The sequence below is a fragment of the Pocillopora verrucosa genome, chromosome 6 (assembly GCF_036669915.1).
Source record: "Pocillopora verrucosa isolate sample1 chromosome 6, ASM3666991v2, whole genome shotgun sequence".
NCBI classification, from domain to species: Eukaryota; Metazoa; Cnidaria; class Anthozoa; order Scleractinia; family Pocilloporidae; genus Pocillopora; species Pocillopora verrucosa.
The window spans coordinates 19,432,753-19,456,301 of NC_089317.1; the positions used below are offsets into that span (position 1 = coordinate 19,432,753).

Below are 23,549 nucleotides of genomic sequence, written 5' to 3' on the forward strand. Positions count from 1 at the left end.
GGCAGCCACACCATACGTTTTCCCGGTAAATGCAATAGCTTCGGGTTGAAATAAGCTTATCAGGATTTGAGAGGCGTCGACAGAAAGGAAAACTGGTGTTGCTGTGTTGTCTTGTCAGGCTGGCGAATCTCAAGCGTATGTAAAGGGCCTTCAATCTTCTCAATATAATTATTATTAGCGAGAGCAAAGGCCAATATCACTGATAAAAAAAAAAAGATATTTCCAGCCGACTGTAAGAAGGGAAATTCCTTCGATAGATATAATCTCGTTCGGAATATTTTATTGAGTGTTTTTTTGTCGAAAAGTAACCCTGACTCTGTACGCTTGCTTGAAAGTCCTCCGTAGAGATAATAGGGTATTTAGTTATTCCAATGGTGAAACATTCGTATTTAGTTATTCCGCCGACTTTGTTACCCTGATGTAACTATTGTCTTGTTACATTCCACTCGGAGGACTATGGTAGTATGTTTTATCACCAAGACATATCCCTTTTGAAAATGATATTGAGCCGTGAAATAAGATTTTCAAATCATCAGCTTATAAAACTGCCGGAGAAATGTAACTACACTTTTCGCGCATGGTGCTGCAGTAGGGTATGATGTATTTAAAATTTTTTGTTTCTTCATGGTTATTTTCTTTAAGGTATATAACAGTTTTATTTTGTAAAAATAGGGCTTCTCAAGGACTTAGAATAAATACATTGCTAACGTCTTCAGTACCTTTTGGAAACAAGAGTATGTTGATTTTTTAGTCATAACAGTAAATTTCGAAGTGTGGTATACATTTCACCTCGATTGCATCTTCTTAATCAATGCTCTGCACCACTGTCTGAATAAAATCATTTTTTGTTTGCTTCATTATCACTGCAGCTACGTCCGAGCGAAAGTACAGAAGTATCAAGCGCTACCGAAAGATTATTTTGTAAAGAAATGAACAATTTTCATCTGCAGATCTTAAATAATCTGGTTACGTTCGTGACGGGGAAAGTTTTTGTTAAAGACATTTTTGATGCATTTTGATGTGAATATCAGATTTAGAATTCTATTGATGTCGAGCTGATCGGTAATTTCACTTCTAACTCAGATACTAATTCATTTAGAAGCGAAGAAATGGTATGGCTATTTTCTTTCTTTTTAAACTGAACTTGGCCTCCGAGATTACCCCTCGAAAAATACGCGTCCGACTGCGATAAATCAATTTTTGAGGCGCATGCACCTAACGGTTGATTGTTAGACAAGTGTTCTCCGCAATAATAGTATACTTTCTTTGTTTGCCTCAGACATCTCTATATCGGGTTATCTCCCATCAAAGCGTAATATTCGAGATATAACTACAGTAAACAGTGGTTTATAAACAGTAGGATAATGTCTATTGTACCAATTTAAAGAATCCGATGGCATAAGCGCTTTGCAATACTGTCAGGAGATCGCCGGTTACATCTACCAGAATTTTATAACAGGTTGCCGGCATTTTTCGTTGAATAAGTTTTTAACTGTTGGCTGCAAACAAAAGTCGATGGATTAAAAGGTGCAGTTAAGGTCGACTTGAAGAGTACATCAGCGCTTCTAGCGATCATTAAATGTATGCGTAAATGGACCTTGTTTAAAACTGGAAATTGCAAGCCAGAGCGAGCCAGTCGAATTGAGCACTTTAATTTTTAACTAGTTATCGGAAAGACAAACTTTAGATGACCAAACCACACCGTTTTTTTTTTGTCTGGCTTCAACACCTCATTTACGTAACTGAAAAGGCATGTTTCGGTGAAAAATTCTCCTAAAAGTTTGTATAAATCCAAGGTCATCGCGATTGGAAAATTTATGCATGGTTCATTCATAGACGCAATTGTGATTGTTTGGACGAAAAAAAGGAAGTGAAAAATAAGACCATGCTTTTAGCTCTCGACAAACCTTGGTCTTGTTAGCTGTTTTGTATTTTAGTAAAATTACAATTCATACTCTTAAGAGACAGAAGCTTAAATAGCCTTGATTCATACCCTAAAGATGGCGTAATGCGCGTGGACAATTATTTCGTCAACACAGCCCATAGACATAGCTAAATAAGTTGTAAAGTAAATAAGGACGATTATATTCCTTAAAAGCTGAAAAATCGTATAAATTTGTAATATTTTCCCATAAAAAAAATTGAAATTGCTCAATGACTACAGAGCGTAAATTATTTAGAAAAATGGAGCAAATACTCTCGCTGTTCACGGCTTGTAATATATGATAAAAAGCAAAACAAATAAAAAAATCCAAATTTCAGAAACTTGCCAGCTAGCAATTACTTACAGCGTTTCATTTGCATAACGGTAGATTTATCTCGACTTGTTCGGTAAATATTCACGTTTTGATCTTCGAAGCAAAATCAACAGGTAATTCGACACTAAACGATTTACCAACGGTAAAAAAAAAAAGGAGAAAGAAACGTAACTTAAAATGGGACGGATCGTAAACCGTCATGATTTGTAATCAGCATTACTTATGTTAACTTTGAGTGCAATTTTTTTTTTATTTGACAACGAAAATGACCTCAACAAAGTTAACTTAAAATTGGTCACCGAAGCCATTTGCAGGTTAATTTCCGCTGAGAAATTTTCTCGATTGCAGAATTATTTACGCAAGTGTGAAGAAATCGTAAAGCAACGAAGCCTAGCTGCGCCGTTTTCAAGAGTTACAGAATGATCGCGAAAGCATTTTTATTCTATCTCTTTATTTATTTATTTAGGAGTGTTCTTTTCGCGTGGCGTCCCTATGAGATGCCGCCTTTATTGTTAAACCTCTTCACAGTGATTCGCCAGACAATGGAGCATTGTTTCAGCTGCTAGCAGTAAACGTTCCAAGTAATTTGTACTATTCATCCAGCTCGATTTTTCATTAGACCCAAATACTCCGGCTATTGTTCGCCGGCAAGGAAATAACATTCGAAAATTTGTTGTTTATGTAAATATCGGTTGGGGGTAAAGGGGCTTGAAAAGATTTTTTTCACTGCTGAGAAAATTGCTTTTATTGGTATGGGTGGTGTCGGTGGAGACAAAGTGTAACTCAGCAAGAAACCCATTTCGTTTAGTTTTGTTTGAGTGCCTTTCGTGTGTCGATTTCTAAGAGCTTTGTTTTCAGTTAGATAATAGCTGGAATTCATATATGATTTTTTTCCTTAAATATTTCTAATAATTAACGCAAAGTGATTCAGGGATAAGAAAGAAATAACAGAATAAGCTGTAAAAAGGTTTGTGGAACCTTCCTAAAAATTGGGCGGCATAACGCAAGAACTTTCGCAGTTATATTTCATTCTAATTTAGAATGATGTTTCATTTTATTTTTTTTCTAGCATTTCGCTTAAAGCTCAAGATATTAGCTAGCTATTCAGGCAACGCACATACACACGTAAGAACGGTAATTTCGAGATTAAAGTGAAATGGTGAGTTAATGGATCCCACGTAGTTTCATTTATGTATAATAAGTTATTTTGCGCAGTGTTTTGCGTTCTGCGTTACACGTCAGTAAATCGAAGCGATCAAGTTTTCTCCCGGTAACTCAAATCTCAAGGGAACCTGCTCCTTTGTACGGAGTTTCTACCACACGACATGAAAATCAAACAGAAATGCCGCTTTAGAAAATAACCTCAGGGGCTTGAGTATTTCGATAAGAGAAACTTTTTGTTTCTTTTCATGTCGTTAACGGGACAGATGGTTCTAGGAAAATAAGAACTTAGGGATTTACTGTATGATGGAAAAGGGGACACAAAGGATTATTCGAAACAGCACAAGATTTATTTATTTATCTGTTCTGCCTCGAGGAAAAGACACAATCTCGAATGTTCAGTTTGATTGCTCTTGAAGGAGAAACGACAAAGAACATTGTAATTAATTGTTTGGTTTAAAAAAAGATGATAAAAACGAAAAAGAAAAACGCTGAAAATCGCCTGCCGCGAGCTAAGGAAGAAGACCTTAAGTGGTGTGACACTAGACACAGCAAAATCTATCTTGCCCTGCAGATGCAGATGTCTTTCATCACGATAAATCCTCGGCCTTAAAAAGATCTTCACAGTAGTAATTCTTTCCACTTAGCACACCGCAGACTTGTATACCTCGTTTGTCCATCGGATTATTAACCATTTTGGGAATGGTTTGCGCATCTGTGAGTCAAATTTGTCGCTCGCAATTTTACGATCCCTTGCAGTGTTGTATCGGCTTTCCCCGCGGTACATCTAAGTGCAACATCCCACGCTCTAAAAGATTATCAACAACGGGAACTCGAATTGCGCGCTTGCAAAAAACAACATATTTTAGTCAGTCGTTAATTTCGTTTTCATAATCGTTTTCACTGAGAAGATTTTCTCCCGAGAATTAGTAAAGTAACACAATTTGAAATAAAGCTGTATATCAGTCAATGTTACGGTTTTGAGTGATTCTCTATTCCGTGAATCTCACCGATTGAAGGCAGCTGAGCTTTGTCAAGAAAGGTTCAAAGGAAGGGGAGGGGGGGGGGGGGTTCATATCGAGTGACACACAGTGAACTAACCTGCCTGCAATGTCGATGTGCACGCTGCGTTTAAAATTATGAAGCGTTTTGTCGGAAGATCACTAACTGATGTATGTCGTGCAGATTCATGGCGTTCGCTTCTTTTCGCCACCTGAATCACAAGGTTAGGATGTTGTTGATTAAAACGAGCACCCAGGTCTTCTCCCGTCAGTCCGAGATACGCCTCTGCCATTAGAAATCAGTCAAATACTGTTATCACGGTCATTGATGCTTAAAAGAAGTAGTTTGTACAGTGAAGTCGGCCATCGATAAAATGGATTTCAGCAGATTTTAGAACACTAAAAATAATCAATTGGGTGTTTAGATTTTTATATATATCTCAAAATCAGAAAACATCTATAATTTGGAAACATTTCCATCATTCGTCATCCTAAGTACAGAACTGTCGATTGCAACAGTTATGGGGACTGACAGCCCAATTCAGAAACATAGTTAGACATACGTGGAGTAGAACTCTACTATTCAGAAATTCCACTTGAATATATTTCAAAGCTAGTATCTTTTTCGTTGTTTAGCAATCGCGGTTCTTTGTTTTCTCCGAACTGTGAACAGCTTAATATCATTGAAACATTTAGCCTAGCCCAGAAAGTTGAAATAATGTCAAACAAATGGATAAAGGCCATTGCTACATTCCACTCAGTATTCTAGATCCGACGAAACTCCGACCGAGACACTGAGCGAAAAAAAATGGCAAAGATCTTTTGACTGAACAGAAGCTAGTTTAGTAAATTTCGTTTCTAGCGGGTGACAGGGATTTCGAAGTGCCTTTCCAGCCTTTGAGTCTGATCAGTTCTCGTAGGACTTTTCAAATTTTATATTACCAATAATAGCCATTAAAATCCTATTCTACCTGTAAATTCATGGAAAGTCAGGATTTTTGTTATCTGGAGTCTTCCTGGAGAGTTTAGTACAAAAGGAGGATATATTTTGCAAGACACGATCGCGAAGAAAGCGGTTCCAATAGCCATTTCATCTCGGCGAGGCGCTCTATTTGTCAATTAGTTTTAGCGATTATTAAAGCTGCAAATGGTCTTTTTCTTCCTCCTAAAGTTGAAGGGGAAGGATCTTGAAGAAGTATGCACGTCATCCTAATCCTTGCTGGAAAAAAGTGCGACTTCAGAGTAAACAAATTCGACGAGAATTCTAATGCCTATTGCACTTCGTTCCTCTATTGAAACTTTCTCTTTAAGCCCCTTTGGGATCACGCATGCGCGGTAAGGCCAACGAAAGTGCGATTCCTCCCTTTTCCTCCCCCCTTAGTGTTAGCCTGCCTTCTCGCTTTCGTGAATATAGGAGTGAAGTTTGAGACACTCGCAAAACTCAGTCAACAATGATAAAACAGCTGAGGTCCAGAGATGTCATAGGGGCCTAGGAGGCAATGGAATGTTTCTTAGCCTCCGGCGGCGGTAGAAACCTTGACCATCCGAAAACTTCACTCACTCTTTGTTCTTGTCGAATTGAAGTTCTTTTAAGATCCGTTTGTATGGGACAGAATTCCATTATCTTTTCGTTATTTATGTATTTATTTCACGACTATTCTTCAAGTTGTCTGTATGATCTGGAGAAAACTTCCCACAGTACGAAATTTTGCAACAGTTGAGTTCAATTGTTCTTGATTTCAATTTGATTTTAGAGGTGTTTGGTGAAGCATATTTCAACTTAAAGCAGTAACTATTGCCAAGAGATCTTTAAAATTATTACCTAATATTTCAATTTCTCCTTTGGGATAACGAGATCGTATGCTTAAACACACAAAAAAGGAAAAATGGATGCTTCGATTGAGGCCTCGAGCTACTGTGTTTCTTTTTTTTTTCTTTTTTATTTCAAGCTTCCGCTGATCTATAGCATTCACGAAAAACGTCAGGAAAACCTGGTTGAATCACTTTTTTTGGAGCTCCATAGATCTGTGTTTTTGTTTTTGTTTTGTTTGTTTTCGTTCGTTATGTACGCTTTTTGTGATCTGATCAATTATTTTTTACAGTAGATTTTTTATCACTTTGTGATAAAAATTCCCATGGCTTGGTAATATTTCGCATTCATGGTGCAGCACGGCTTTTTTCTATTTTGTAAAACACAGCGTGGGTCATCCCAATCACTTGAAGATAAATACAAGCGTGTTTTCATGAAGGTTCTTAGACCGAAGGTAAGCCTTTGCTAACTTTGATGTGGTTTTCCAGCTTATAAATCCCTATTTTGTTTAATTACCACTTAAATCATTCCAGACGGATTCTGAGCCGTAAGAATTGTAGAAGAAAAGCCGCTAATAAAAACAACCCACTTGTGCTCACTAAGATTGTATATTGCGTTTTGCAAAATTATTGTCTTAGAAGGGAATCAGCGAATAGGTGTGAGAAAAAAGCCTTTTATCGCAAGTAATTGTAATCGTTATTTCTTATCTCGTTTGCCGTAAACAAAACCGACAATAAACGAATGATTTTCAATATCAAAAGATTGAATTGTGTAGTCGTAATATTATTGTTTTTTCGCTCCAATGTTCTAATCAAAAGGGAAAAGAGAATTGAACAAAATTGAATTAGCTACACTTTATTAGGCCGCTGGTTTAATTTCAAACATTTTCAAAGACAACTCCTTTTAGACTAAGACGCATCTGTTTCTTACTTTGTACTCGAATAAACGGTTTTTATTCTGAAGATTCGTCACATTAACACCTCAGGGATTTGAAGATTTCTCTCGAAGACTTTGTTTTAAACTTGAATTCACGAGGCGATATTTTTGGGATTGCATGCTTGGCAGTTTGGCGAACGATGTAACAAACAATTTGTGAAGAATCAAAATATTATTACCTTCGGAACGCCCCTGAAGTAATTATTCAGCGATGAAATATGGTGCATGTCGCGTTGCATCTTAACTTGAAACACGCTTACCATGAACATTTGTTACTGCACAGTCGTACGTGTATTCAAGAGCAGTAGAGATGCTGCAGCCTTGAGTTCACGTCGTTAACCGTCTATGGAAAGCCAAACGAATCTCTTCCTCTTCAGTTGTGTTCCGCAGTGAATTCTGAACCCCTTTCTGTTGATCATGAGTCGCAGAAAGAAAGAAGAAAAAAGTCTAGCTTTCCTACATTAATAGAAAATGGTTTGATATGAAGTAAAGCTGATTTGAAGAACACACTTAATTCGGTGAATTTCATCGTAAAAACGGAATAAGGACGAAGACCATGGGTAAATTAGCGACTTATATGATTGTTTGGAGTTTAAAAAAGATGAAAGCCGAAAGGAATGTCTGTGAATTCTGAAAGGATTGCTATTTCGTTACTTTGAGGTCTAGATCTTTGAAAAATAGAAGTGAGAAGTTTGACTTCAGAGTCTCTTTCCAGGGAAAACAACAAGGAAAGAAAAAGCTTTAAAATTTTTTTTTGTTAAGGAGAGTAGTGATGAGAAACTAACAACATAACATGCAATCCGATTCTGGCTCCATTTGCTTTATTCCTCGGTGCTGAGAAAGAATGTTATTCAAGCATATTCGCCTTCGTTCCTTCTTTACAAACTCTCGTTTACACTGATCTTTAGCTCGTACTTTTCGTATAGTTTTTTCTGGCGAAGGCTAACGCTCGAAACTTTAACTTTCTACAACGGTAGAAAACTGAAGGACTTCACTGCACAAGAATCACCAAGAGACTGAAAAATTATTTTCATTAGGAACTTGGAAAACTTAAAATAGGCATTCTAAAGAGAGATTAATACACAGATCTCTTAAACAAAAAATATTCATATAAACAAAAAAATTTACAAGAGCTTAATAGAAGAAGCCACTTTCTTGAAAAAAATAATTCAAACTCTACAAATAAGACAAAAAGCGGCTTTTTCTCTTTTCATTAGTTACTCTTTTGTTTTTAACAGCCCTGTTATATCAAAGAGAATAGAGATCACATTGCAACCGCATAACAAGTGAATTATATAGACATTATAAATTGTTTAATTTTATCCACTTGGTCAGTTTTTATTCAAATCTACTGAATATAGCTTTCTACGAGATTGTCAAACGAAAATCGGTCTCTATCTTGTATGCACAAATCAATGATAACTTGAGTTAATTTTTGACCACACCAGGTTTATAATAACTATATTTTATTAAACTGTGTAGGATAAAAAGTCTTTCGGAAAGTATAAAGAGAATTTGATGAATTTTGCTAAATTCTTAGCACAAATAATCGTAGGCCGAACAAATGTTGAAATTAGCCGGGAAGATCAAATGTTTATAAGACTTTTGTGCACATCAAGGGATCGCTTACTTGAGATCTGGATCACACAATTCTCATATCGCACAAATGTTGCTTTGGCGATGAAGACCAAGGAATGTTTAAAAAGTTTAAGACGCTTATCAGTAAGGAACTTTTCCGAGGATGCGCCTAATGCAACACAAAGGGAGGCAAAATTTATCCTTATTAAATAATTCTTGTTAGTTCTGTGGTCTGTTTGCATTGAACCTAAGGTCGTAACGAGCATGAATAAAATATACCGAATTTATCCAAGAGGAAATAAAAAATTGTACAACAAATATTAGTTGTGTCGTGAAGAAAGCTTTGTTTCTTTACGATATTGCGTCTGTCAGATCTGGTAAATTGCCGACGATTTGAGTAGAAGCCATCATGAGTCATCATGATTTTTATTATGTCAACGCTGAACCTGGTTTTCAACTCACGTTCGGGTGGAAAACTGGTATTGGAATTCCTTTTAATTGATGCTGTCTTAGTTGAAGCTCAAGACTAAAAAAAATCTGTTTCAGTTGAAAGGCTAATGTAAAATTATTTTTGACTTGTTTCTTGGTCAGATTGATTTGAAACTGTTTCTAACGGCAAGCATTCGGTTTCCCTGACGGACTCGCAAACATTGGCCCTCCATTGAGCCATAATTAAAAACTTTCGATATTTAAAATGATCTGGTCGGGTCTCTTTGTGCTGAGTGCTAATTTACACACATAACTCTAGAACTAATAGAGCGGTATTTTCGCAAACACTTCGTTTCCTTATGAACCTTTTTTTTTTTCTCAGTGTGCAGTTCAAACGAATACAGCGTCACCTTCGGGTCGAACCCGAAAAACTCAAAATTAATTTTGAAGTCTCTTCATCGTGTGTTAGCTCAACTTGTTTCCTGGATAAAAGCACTTTGACATCGTCCTTTTTTATCTTTTTGTTTTGATACACGCCATCCACTCACCTGAAATTTAATAAAAGAGAACATTGTCGTCTTTTCTCTCTCTAATTCATTTTATTTGCATCTCTGGTTTACAGCTAATGACACTAAAATGAAAAAACCGCCAACAGCACACGTGCTGATTTTTCACAAAGCTCCCCCGGCGAAAGAAATCATGAACCCATTTTGCCTTTCATGCAGCATTCTATCGCAATCTATCTAGATAGGAGCTTTTGTACGAGTAAATTTTCGCTTCAATTTTATTTGATATCCCCACGTTAGGGCACTGAAGTGTTTATTGTTCATCCTTCGATATTTTTGCAAAATTATAAAAAAAAAGATAACATTTGATCCTATGTTTGACCAATGAAAGAGACATAATGGAAAGGGAATCCGTAAAAATGAAGATCGTTCTGGTGAATTTTAGATTCAAAAATGAGTAAAAAGGGCCATTTTCAGTTTAGTTGGAGAACTTTATCCATCGAATGATCGACCGACATCAACAACACACATTAGCTGATAAACAAATTATCCAATGGGTGTGCGTGGTGATTTTCTCCATTTGGACAAGAACCTTGAGTCGGTGACACTGATAGTTATTAGATTCTACCCCGAGCTCTCATGATATTTATGTTAGAAGATGAAAGTCTATTATTCTTGGGCCAGTTATAAAGTTTTGTCCCAATCCAAGCTCCTTCCATGAAGCCCTTTCCAATTAACTTTATCACCTTCCATGAATTTATAAAACAAGTTTCATTCGTGCGAGAATTTTTTTTTCAGTCCAAAATATGGCTTGAAACTTTGCAAGGCCAAGCCTATATGCCGATAATATTCCATTTGCAACTCAAGATTTTTAGGGATTTTGCCTGTAGCATAACAATACTACTGGGGAATTTTGTTCCATATTTTCGGAACTAAAAAGATAACGACGATGATAACAGCAACAATAATGACAAAGATAACACCGATAACGATAACGACAATGATGGTAACGATAACGACAATGATGTTGGTAAAGATGACGACAATGACGATGGTGAAAATAACGACAATGACCGTGGTAAAGACGAGGACAATGACGATGGTAACGATGACGACGATGACGACAATGATAGGTAACGATGACGACAATGACGATGGTAACGATGACGACAACGACGATGGTAACGATGACGACAATGACGATGGTAACGAGGGCGACAATGACCATGGTAACGAGGGAGACAGTAACGATGGTAACGATGACGAAAATGACGATGGTAACGATAACGACAATGACTATGGTAACGATGACGACAATGACCATGGTAACGAGGGCGACAATGACCATGGTAACGAGGACGACAATGACGATGTTAACGATGACGAAAATGAATATGGTAACGATGACGACCAGAACTATGGTCACGATAACGACCATGACGATGGTAACGACGACGACCATGACGATGGTAACGATGACGACGATGACGATGATAACGATAACGACACTGACGATGGTAACGACAACGACATGATGATGGTAACAATAGCGACAATGACGATGGTAACGATGGACGAACAATGAAGATGGTTATTAACGATGACGGACAATGACGATGGTAACGATTGAACGACAATGACGATGGTGACAATAACGCGGACAATGACGATTTGGTAAGCGACGCGGACAATGACAATGGTAACGATGACGACAAATGATGATTGGTAACGATGACGACAATTATGATGGTAACGATGAGGACAATGACGATGGTATCTTGGTCCTGTAGGAAGAGAAAGAGAAGCAGACCAAGATCACCTGGCGTCGTACAGTGGATGGAGAGATAAAAGTGTGTAACCACACGTGGGGCACCATCATCAAGCTGGCCTTGAACAAACAGCAATAACTGGTAATGACTTCTCATATGCAAAGCAACAGGCCAACTCGCAAGGACACCGCTGGAACTTCATCTGGTTTCTGGCCGGGATGATCTTTCTGCCACCCAAGTTCCTCATCAGGGGTGTATCCAGGAATTTTCCACAAGGGGATCCCACCTTGATTTAGAAAACCTGGAAATATATATATTTTTAGACTACAGCCTACATAAGTTGATAAAAATTCAAGACTAGTAAGTCATACAGATTTTAAGCATTTAAGTCCTAAGTCATAGCATGCAAACCTGTCGTTGCAAGTGTAAGGTGTCGGAGAAGTAGTAAGAAAATCCACAGCTCTGATGTTGACCCACAGAACCCTCTCCCGTGGATCAGCTAGTGCTCATGGATGCTGGTCCATCGGATGCAACTGCAAACATGTATTCTATTTTCCTAGACAATTTGCTGGTATCCATGTATATTTCTAGGTCTCCAAGCATGCGCTGAGGTAAAATCAAAGGGGGAAAGAGGAGCTAAGGTCGGTCGTCCCAGGAACAGCCGGAGAAGAACCATGGACGACGATAGCACAAAGCTGGCAGAGATGGGTGGCAGTCTCCATGGACCAATACTCTACCGGGAGTGGAATTGCTATCCTAGGTGGAGGGATGCACCTTGAGAGTTAATTGTCAGTGATATGAGGGGGCACTATTATCCACAGGCAAATAGGAAGCGGGTTATGATATGTAAATGATGCATTGAGCATTCATAAAGCTGCCATAAGCTGGGCCCATGCCATAGTTGTAAGCCAGATTCTGATTTATGATTGGCTGTGGACCATGTTACCCCTTTTGTGCCCTTCCAAATATCAAAACATGTATGATGACGCAGTTGGAACTCGAGCGAGAACTCAATTGTCTCCAATCTTACCCCCCAGTGGTTCTGACTGAAGAGCTGCATCAAATTATATCCGATTTATGACTTTAAACTTTTCTTCATTCTTTTATTATATGAATTATCTCTTCAATCCGAAAAGCTCAAGAATTGTTTGAAAAAAGGAGCACTAAAAACAATGCCCGCCATTACAACCCGCCTGCACGCCAGACGGTATCAGAAAAAGCCACGTCAGTTTGACAAAGCATCATAGTTATTTTCATCAAGAGAAGATAGACTGCCGCTGAGCCCTTTTTAACTTTTCTTTGTAAATAATGAGTTTAAAGAATCCCGGAGCGAAAGCACCAGTTTTAATAAAGCCGAGTCAATAACACTAATATTTCTTTGTCTCTGCGGTGGTTACTTTGAGGGCTACGAGGCTTTTGTGGAATTTGTTTTGTCATTTATTAATTGTTTGTTGTTCCTCGTAGGATTTTGACTTTAATTTTACTAATTCTATCGTTAATTCTTTTTTATTCTCGTGTACGATCGCTCAAGTGCTTAATGCCATGCTATTTAGTGGCGTATTTAGCTTATAATCATTTCTAGGGAAAGATACCAAACGTTTTATTCTTATACTCGAGCATGTTCACTGAAGTATAACGAGCATTAAATTTAAAGTAACGTATCGATCCATGTCGTTTTTAAGGAAGAGAGTAAAGAGCAAAATGCACAATGAAAACCTGTGTATGAATTTTCTTAGTTACACAGTACGTCAAACAACCTCTCTTCGTGATTTAAATCAAAAAGTAACATGTTTTGAGAGTTTGTTGAAGTTTATTAAGTTCAGTTGTCAGCAGAGAAGAATACTTAGAGTTCATTGGTTGCCTGAGCTGTCTCCTGGGTGACACCAGTAATTATTTCATACAATACATTTAGTCGTTTCTAATGAGCTTTCTTTTGTTATCCAAATCGTAAGGTTTTCAAGGCATAAAGTGATTAGTTTGAGTCAAACGGACATACTGACGCTTTAGACAACAAACTGCGTAAAAGCTGCGATTTCCGCCGCTCATTTTTACCAGAAATAGTACCTGACACATCCATTAACACCGCTTTGGGACTGTTTGTTTGATGTTTCAAGAAACGTTTTCCCTTTGGCAGGAATGTAAACTCCGTAATCGAAATAGATTGGTTGAACACACAAACAAACGAACGCCTCGAGGCTGAACTAACAACCCAAGAAATCAAGAGAGAGATCTGCAGATAGATTTCAAATTTCTGGTGAAGCAATTTGCGTCATCCAGGAGTTGGCATGAAATCAGGGTGCACTTAACAAGAATAAGCGTGGCAACGCTTGGCGAAACTTGATTTGTCAAAATATTCAAGAAAAATAACACACGCTGACGTTGTTTTTAAAAACAGGAAACGTAAAGAATTGGAAAACTTTCTGTGAGCTTTTCACCAAGAGTGGCAAACTTGTTGGCGGCTGAAAGACGACTGTCTTGCTGTTTGCTGAGTTCTCCGTGTCTTGTCAGTGTTTGGTACCAGCAGACGGAAGCCACGATGGTTTCAACAAATTCTGGGATCGTTCTCGAAAACATTGACGCATCTCTGGTTGACTTTTACTTTGCGTTTTTACTAGTTATTGTGTTTTTGTCTTTGATCGGCAATATCACGATTCTAACCGCTCTATATACGCAGAACACGAACCTTAGAACCAACATGGATGTGTTTATTGCAAACATGGCAGTATCGGACATCGTATCATCGTTTTCTGCCACATTTACCCTGAACAATGCTAAATTACAATGGAGCAACGGAATTGGAACCTGTAAACTTTGCTATTTCCTTGTTCATGCGTCGTATGCAGTTATCATGTTCACACTTTGCTTGGCAAGTATAGATCGCTTTTATGGAATTTGTCTTCCGATAAGACACAGGCAGGTTTTTCTTATCAAGAAACCTGCCTTTGCCATCGCATTAATATGGATTTTATCGTGTCTGGTGTTTGCACCATATATTTACGCTTACGATGTTAAAGAATTCAAGTTTCCCAACGGAGAAGCAAAGCAAATGTGTACGCAAACTTGGAATTCTGACATTGAACAAACATTCTATTCAGTGGTAGTGTTATTACTGCTATTTATAACGCCAATAACTTTGTTTATCTTCGTTTTTGTCAAAGTTTTCCATAAATTACAAGAACCAAGAAGCACTGCCTCAGGAGGTAATGCAATTCTTCACAAAAAGCGTCGAAAAATGACGTGGATGCTTTTATTAATGATAGTTTTGCAGTACATTTGCTCCGGTCCCCTCATTTTGGCTCACACCTTACACGTGTTCGGTCAAACTTCAGGTGATTATTTCAACATTTGGCTAATACTCGAGCTTCTTCGTTTTTTGCGTTGTGGTACTTATCCTCTACTCTACCTCACAATGTATCAGAATTTCCGCACAAGTTTAAAAGCGCTGTTTTCATCGTGCAGTTCAACAGGATCGCACGCAACTACAATGACCTCACCGGCACTAGGCAGGAGCCTCTCGCAGCCACCTTCAGTCCCAGTGTCCTCTGCGGCCTCTGATCGGTCAATGTCGTACGTTCCAGAGGATGAGATGTACACGAGTATGTAAAGTCGTGCCCATGCTTACGTCTGTGTCACTTCGGACAGTATTATTTGTTAATATTATAACAAGCGCTTTTTATCTTGCGAAGTATTGAAATAAAACGATACATTTCTGTTAACTACCTTCCCAAAAAAAAGTCTGGGCGATGACAAAATTACATATTCGCTTATTAAAATATCAAAGCTAACAAATTCGAACAACACCGTTACCATGCGTAGAATAAGAGCACCATGCCAGATGGTTATCACGAAGATTCCCCAAAAAGCGTTCACAGCTATTCGTTTACTTTTACTTTGCTCAGACAGACGTAATATCCATGCGCATACCCCGTAAAAACTCGTCCATGATGGTCTGATCTGTGTGAATTTAGGCTTAGAAGTGGATTCCTATTCCTGTTTTTCCAGTGTATAAAATGCTGCAATATGCAATATGACACTCACAGAAGTGGGCTCAAACTGACACGAATGATCATGTTTTGACTTAGCGCTTTAAATTATTGATGATGACGTATTTTGTAAAGGTTGTCGCACGCGCTATTTATTAAACAAGTTGTTTGTTGATCAGTTTTTAAACAACCCCAAACAGTCAAGTTGCAGATGGGAGTTTTTTGTCTCGTTTGGAGCCAAAAGGGGTGATTTTGAGAAATCCTTACCAACTTGAGGTTTCAGAACAACTTTGATAAAGTTTGGAGTAAGAACTGATAAGTGCACTTTTTGTGGTATCTCGCCGAGGGGCTCGCGACGATAATGCTAAGAATGTGCCGCTATCCCGCAGGGATCCCACGCAAATCCAGACGCGTTCTCGCTGGGATCACACCAGAAAACCGGATGATCGCAGCTGGATTTTGGTTGAATACCGAAATGCGGTTGTCGCAGCGTTAGGATTAATTGGGCAAGAGTGGGAGGAGGGTGCCCTTTCTCAATCAAGGCGGTCGCTCGCTGTCGAGCTCATCTTTGCCTTGGTACCAGTGTGCGGCCTATTTTGTCCATCCCTCTTGGCAGATTGCCAAGTACGTCAGCTCGAAGGTTACTGGTAAACTTCCGTGAAAAATTAAACATGAATAAGTAGCAAAGTTTTCTATCATGGTTTGACTCGTTCTGTTTGGCTTTTTCATCTTCTAACAATTTCCTACTAGTGAATTTTTTCAGTTGTGCGAATTTTCATTTGTAACTTCGCAATCGACCAGCAGCTAATATAGATCTTTCTTTTTTCAGGAAAAAAATAAAAAATATACCAAGTGTAGTGTGCTTTTTTCATCTCTCATTGTTTCTTTTCGCAGTGATTCAAGTCCAACTCTGAGCAAACCTAAACTGTAAAATTATCATCAATGGAGCATCATGAGAAGCTGACCAAAAAGCCTGAACTGATTCCATTTAGTTCCACATTCACAGGTAGGGATTTTGACAATATAGTATCATCATTTATCTGACGAAGTGATCATTTCAGACGTGAATTGCCGTGATCAGTGTTCCGAATGCATCCTGCCAGTCTTCTTCAGACACAGAGACACAGACACATACTAAGGGAGACTATCGGCATAAAACTTCAACCTATCAACATCAATAGTTAGAATAGAAATAATAAACAGGTTGAACAGAAATCCTGGAAGCATTGATGCCCGTGCACAATGGAGAACTAAATACAACAGCACGAGTGCCGATCGACCGTCGACGACCGTCGGTGACCGTCGTGGGAACACATCACTAAATAGCGCCAGTCAAAACTTTTGAAAACCAACCAATCTGAACGAAGCATGAATCTTTTCAAGTACCCGGCGAGCAACTCTTCGCTCGCGAACGATGTGTTCCACATCAGAAGTGACGGCGTCATGAGAAAAAGGATAACACCTCGTTATCACTGCATTTTACGACAATGAATAAGCACAGCCCCTCTTACATAAATCTCTGTTAGTTATTCCATCTGATTGTGTTCTTCACTGCTTGTCGTACATCCCTGATCCTCCAGATGTAAAGAAACGGATTTATGGACGAATTGATCAAGAGAAGGCAATAACTCGATGCCCAAGGTAGAACCAAAGATGGTTTTAATCCACTCACAGCCAACACAGTTGTAACGATACCGTACGGAAGGTAACAAACTACAAAGAACAGCTGAATGTATATCGCTGTAGACACTGTCTTCTTGTAACGTGCTATATTTATAGGGATATTCTTATCTTTGCAGGCTATTTGGACGTGACGTCGTCTGAGAGATTGACACATCTTCGCGCAAGACAGTGCCGAGATTGATAAACAAATGAAAGGTGCAGTGCAACCTATGATCGTGGTAACGTTGTCATTCCAAAAATACGTGGTGCTCACGAATGCGCTCGTGATCCAAAAGCTACCGAGAACTGCTCTTACACGCGCCGTGGTTACAATCTGTCTGTATCTCAACGTCAGCAGCAATGCGAGGAGTCTGTCCACGCTTAGAGCTGCTAGTGTTGTCATGGAAACGCCGCAAAGAATTACCCCAGCACAGAAACACAATCGGAGGGACATGTAACACAATTCTTGTCGCTCTCCGTTGTTGTACAGCAATTGCACGGCGAATGCTGGTTGTGCCACGACTCCAACACAAAAGTCGGTAGTTGCCAAGCAGCGATACAAGATCTTCGACGGCGAGTGAAGAGAACAGGTCTTTGGAAGTGCAACGAGAATCAAGAGATTTCCAAGTGATGCAATGATAGAAAAGAGAAAGTTAAACACGGCAAGAAATCTCTCTAGATATACGTCTGTGGCGGATGAATTTCTAGACATGCACATAAAACCTTCGAGCGAGTGGAAAAGTTGGCGCTCTTTGGTTGTTAAATTTTCCATATCCCTTCCGTATCTCATGTATCTTACATACGTAATGTTCGGTCTAAAGAAGGAAAAAACATCACTTTTTTGTTTCAAAAGCTCTCAAATAACCAAGTCGTCCAATTTTCACAAGGAAAAATTGGCGTTTTAAATCCCAACGCAACAAAAATGAAGATATAAATTATCCACTCGTCTTTGCAAGTTCAGCTTTTCAAGGAAAAACAGATAATGGTCAGCTTTGACATCATTTAAAAACATTTTTCATCGCAGCCTTTCAACAATTGTCAATCATTATTGTTCGATATTCTCGCCTTCAGCCAATGAGGATTTTTCCAGAAATGTCCCTGAATTGCCGAGACGTTTGAGCAAACAAAAATCAATTTATAAAAGCTAGATTTGGTTCAATAATATGAAGACTCGCACTTCAAGAGCAAAAAAGAAGACATGTGCACAATTTACACGTGTAACTTGCTTGAGAGATACTTCTGCATCCCAACGACACCACCCTATAATTCGCTGAGAAACTGAAATGACTACATGGCCCGCTACGTAAAAAAGGAGCGCTTCTTTTTAATTCGACTTCAAGCTTTGCTTACATGTAAAAACATTCAGCGGAACTTAAATTCAAGTGGCAGTGACAGAGGAGGTAAATATTTTCCTATCGGCGTGTGAGCACATGGGCCTCTATGGCGTTAATTGCGTCTTTTGTTGTAGGGCGTCGATAAGGTTTGACATTTGTTATGTATTCATCTCTACTCTCGAACTTTTCAAGCTTTACTTTAAAATTTTTTCTTGCATGTTAATTAGCCTGTTTTACCTACAACCCCCAGAGGCCATGCCGTGCGCGTGTATTTGGATGGGGAATACGTTTCCATTTTTTACATTTGGTTTTTCGGGTTTTCGTATCACACAGCGGCACACAAAATGTTTTCAGCCCGAAAGGACGGCATCAAACACTCAGGCTCCTATTTCGAGCCGCACACCCACTCGTGCATGAGTCGTGATCTAAGATAGGAATTGAAATAAGGCAAATTTTGTTTATTTTACGAAAAAAAAATCTGTCACCAGTTCCCTACCAAATTTTGTCAAGGCTTACCAAACTTCAAGACGCCATCGTCCTGCCTCGGAGCAGGAAAAATTTTTGTCAGGCATGAAATCTGACAGATTTGTCAATTCACGGGCCATGATTGAAGGAAAATGTCAATCAAGAAAACTTTATCTATCCTTTTAGTCAGAGTATTTTAATCCGAAGCCCACCGAAATTATTTCTTAGTTGCGCGGCAATCAACGGTGAAGATGGAAGATTCGTACCTTGGAATGCTGCATAACGATCCTTACTCAGAATACAACTATTACGGTTCCCAAGTTTACGTTCCAGCTGCATCTCCAGGGCCAAGTACTGTTCAATTTATATCGGCTAAAGTAGTCGACAGCGCTTTGTTTGGGGCCTTTATTTTTATGTGTCCCATCGATGACGCCTGCTATGTTTGATAGATCCGAAAAATCTTCGAACGTTGCGATGGAGGCTCTTGTCTCATGTGATTGACACATGTGGGTAACAAATATTTTGCTGTGTCTCAGTGCGCCCACGCTTGACAAATAGAAAATTTCGCAGAGACAAATTTTGTCGAGATTTTTTGTAGGGCCAAACAAATTTGTCAGTCCAGTACGTCCAGGCCCTAAGCAAATGCAAAATTTTGTGTTTACCACTTCACTCCATCTCCACCAAAACAAACAGGGCTTAGTGTGATCGCTAGCTTCAGTTTGTTTGGCAAGATGCCAGTCTCCCTCACTTTAATCAAATCAAAAGATTCCGAAAGAAGTCCAAAGGTTTCTCTTTGTGCTAGAATTATCTCCCTTTCCGCATAAAGACATTTAGGAGACAAATCAGAAATACCTAACACGTAGCAAAGAGAAAGTCCCAGAAAACAACCTCGCACCACTGCCTATTTTAGGTTGACAAGCATATCGATGGAAAGGTTATTTTTGTAATTGGCGCAGAGGGCTTCAGCTGCAATTTCATTAAAATAGCAGTTATTAGCTTCCCTAGTTCTTCTATCAGTGCTGGCGAAATAAATCCAGTATAGGGTGGAATAGTCCGGATTGTACAACAAAAATAAGCCGTCGTGTTTTAAAGTAATGAAAAAGTTGGAAATAGGCTGTAAGGTAAAAAGAAAATAAAACATGCGTCCATGTTGCATTGGTTCGTTGAGGAAAAAAGACGTGTACAATCTTATTAAATCGTGATTTTTGTTGAAGACAGCATAAAAGCAATGTGACACAAAAGGATACATGACCTACATACCTAGTTAATTTAATGGTAATAACAATAATAATAATATATAATAATAACACAACGATCAGATCTTATATGAGATCCGACTGTATTTTTGAATTCTGTTTGTGACCTAAAACAATAAACACATCTCAAAATTTTGATCTTAGTTGTTTTACCGGAATTTTATCCGGGCAGGTGCATGTATCGACTCAAAAGAAAAGCTACATGTGATTTTCGTAGACCTCCTACTAAACATTGTCTCGTTTACTCTTTCAGAAGGTTTAGTTGATTTACAAATCTTTCCGATTCGGACGTGACAGAAAAAGGTCTGTGTTGTTCGCCTATCGCCAATATCATACACTAATTGCAATATATAGGGTAGAGATGGTGCGACAGAAATCGAAATTCTTGCTAGGGGTGTGTCGCCAGTCCTCAAATTCTTTTATACTATTTCTGATCCGAGCATGCTATTTTCCGCATCCTATTTCAAACTATGCCTTAATTGAAACCTACACCCTTTTTCAGACCTGCCATCAATGCCGGAGACAGGAATTAGCAACTGATTCAGCTCGAGTGATTTATTTTAGTTACCTCTCTTGTCCATTAATCATTTGAAGAGACATTTGCGTTTGTAGACGTACACTTGCTGATGAATCTGATGAAAAAGCCACCCCCCTCCCCTCCACGGGCTGAAACATCTTAACCCCAAATTGGTCTGGAGCTAACCAAACAATATCGGTTAGGGACCCCTTCTTCAAATTGGCCATTGAAATTATGACAAACTCATTTATCATAAAAATAAACCAATAACACTCCCATAAGCAATTAGTGTTTAAGAAGCTCGCGAGGAATTTTTTAAGCCAATGCAGCAAATTTCATCGGAGAAATGGAAAAAGTCTAAGATGGTCTATTTTTATAGCACCTTATACCATAAACCCTTACCCTTTCATATGTTTGTGAATCTTTGGAATCAAAATTACATTTCCTCGTTGAAGAAACACCTGGATAGATAAAACTTCTTAATATTGGCAAATAAAGGGTGCTATCTGAACATTTGGTACAAGTTTTCAGTGTTGTTTGATGTTAGATGGCCGGTTTTTCGGCGGTCACTGTGGTAAATGGTCTCTCCTGCCGAAAGAGCTGACTGATCAGTAACGCTACAATGCTCTTTGTGGTAAACAATTATGTTAATGATTATCTCTATTAATTCAAAACTGTATCCTATTTACATGACTTTGAATTCAAATAAAGAAGAGCAAAACTGACCACAATATCAACATATATCCGGTTTGCTGAATATCGCCTCTCTCTAAGAGGGGTGAATATTAAGTCGTAGGCCATGCGGGAGAAAGAGCGAACAGCAAAAGGACTGGGATAAGATTTCGATACAGTTCTCATAATTCTTAAAATAGCCTGGTGGATCAATTTATCACGAAGAGTTTTAACCAGATCATGATGTCGAATGAAGAAACACATGGGAAGTTAGAATGAACATGGAGTCTCCTGATTAGCTGTTCATTTGAGGGTAAACGAAATGGCGGAGAAATCAGAAAAACATCGCACTGCCATGCCACGTCTAAAGATTCCAACCTTTCGACGAAATTCTTCTCCGAATCCTTCTCTCCATGAAGAAAGAAACGAAGGAGATATATTTTTTAGCCCTGACACGTTATTAAAGATAAAGGTGAGCCAGCAAATGATTTGGTTAATTTAACGTCATTTTAAGTTATGAGGAAAATTGTTTGGTCATTACATATAGTTAGGTATATTTGTAAAGATTCATGATAACTTTATACAGTCACGAAAACTTGTGTGGAATAGTCGAACACAGGCACTCACCGAATAGTTGATTTAAATAACAGCTTGTAAAAGTTAAGCACAATTTCAGCCAAGTTGTAGCCTGACAAGGGTATAACTCTGTCAGTATTCAAGTGAATAAGCCATTATCAGCCTTGCTAATTCGGCTTTCTAGCATAATTTCGTTTTGTTAGAGTTTCCGATTGTCACAACAATTTGGAGCGATTTTCTTAAAATTCGGCATTTTCTGACCAGATTTTAAAGGCATTTGTCTGCGGAGATCGCGAAACATTGTAATGTTCCTAAATAATTGTTTGATGCCAATGTAATTAATATTAGACCAAAATACTTTAACTCATACGCAGATCTTTCTACTCTTAGCCGAGTAATCTCATTTTGGCCTTTCGTGAGGAGATCTGACATAATCAACTTAGTCACTGTGTCATTTAACAGACCAATTTTGGGGCCCATTAAATTTATTTTTTTAAAAAATTTTAGATAAAAGAAATCTGCATTCGCACGTAAGCATCGTTTTGATGGACAGCTTATTAAACCAGATGGCAATATAATTTCAGCCGGGTTTATAGATTATCACTCGAAATAAAATCTATGCTAGGAGAGATTTTTGTGAGACATCGGTTAAATTAATTTTAAGGCATTTCTCTGTGCGGAGAATTTACGTAAATAAATACCTTCAGTATTCATTTTCATAAATGCCTCGCGTTGCGTCATAAGATAGACATCTCATTTGTCGTCAGTTCCTCGGTGGGGAGGCCGAGGTGGCGATTCTCAGAAATGGTCCACAAATCTTGAACTTTAAGACGAATGTAGCCTCTTTTGGGCTTTTGAAAGGCTATACTAGAAAGAATCAAGGCTGATTTCTGATTTAAAAGGTCGAGTGGTTCGAAAATCGTGCTCAGGTTACGACGAGCAAACAGGATTGTTAGTCGGGTATCACGAAACGCATGATCAAATCAAGTGACTTATGCGCCCACGACCCGACGCGACTGCAAGAGATGTCAAAAAAGCGGTAAAGTTTGATTCACTGCGCTCACAAGAGATCTTAGGAATATACTGAAGGACTCATAGAAAAGTAAGTGCTACTATCTAGAGTTAAGAGACTGCTTTAAATAAGTTGTGCTTGTCACGGTTTTTTGGCGATTCAAGCTCGGTATTTCGTAACAAGCAATCTTGATCAAGTTAATCGCTTAGCAATTCCAGCGATGTTAATTGTTTTTTAATCAATCTCCGTTACAACAATTGCCGCACCACTCTTATGGGGCTTTTCGATCGCACCTATCATGCCAAATCAAACTTAATAGTGATCATAACACGTTGTGATACAGTTATAGTCTACAAACACATAAACTGAAGCAAAATTCGGCTTCAATATTTCATATTTCTCACTTACATTTCCACCTCGAGGGATCCGGTTGGAGGTCATTTCTTTAAGGATTATGTTTTAAAACACACGTCACGAGCGAAAATTGCAAAACATCGAGCAGAAGCTCCGCGGAAATCGACTGAAATGATCCACAGTTACTTCAAAATCCTTGAGGTGTTAACTGTTAGAGGTATAATGATAGACTGTTGAGAACGTTAAGAATGTAACGCAGTTTTAATTTCA

At 38.5% G+C, this 23,549-nt stretch overlaps 3 protein-coding genes across 5 annotated transcripts in view; all 3 read left to right on the forward strand.

Annotated features, from left to right (window-relative positions):
• Positions 1–10,715: 10,715 nt before the first annotated feature.
• LOC131793256 (GATA zinc finger domain-containing protein 4-like) lies at positions 10,716–11,264 on the forward strand. Its single transcript, XM_059110673.2, has one exon. The coding sequence runs from the start codon at positions 10,716–10,718 to the stop codon at positions 11,262–11,264; it is 549 nt and encodes a 182-aa protein (XP_058966656.2).
• A 2,212-nt stretch (positions 11,265–13,476) lies between these two features.
• On the forward strand, positions 13,477–15,495 carry LOC131793948 (QRFP-like peptide receptor). Its single transcript, XM_059111447.2, has one exon. It carries the CDS (start codon positions 13,985–13,987, stop codon positions 15,050–15,052), a length of 1,068 nt encoding a protein of 355 aa, XP_058967430.2. The 5' UTR covers positions 13,477–13,984; the 3' UTR covers positions 15,053–15,495.
• A 5,968-nt stretch (positions 15,496–21,463) lies between these two features.
• Positions 21,464–23,549, forward strand: part of LOC131794159 (dedicator of cytokinesis protein 11) — a 52,707-nt gene continuing 50,621 nt past the window's right edge. Inside the window, exon 1 of one of the 3 annotated variants that reach the window (XM_066169227.1) lies at positions 21,464–21,809. In XM_066169227.1, the coding sequence (XP_066025324.1) occupies positions 21,660–21,809 (150 nt within the window). In that variant the 5' untranslated portion in view covers positions 21,464–21,659. Of the gene's footprint in view, positions 21,810–22,695; positions 23,016–23,549 lie in introns of those variants that run through there. The other 2 variants (XM_059111685.2, XM_066169229.1) reach the window with 2 other exon arrangements.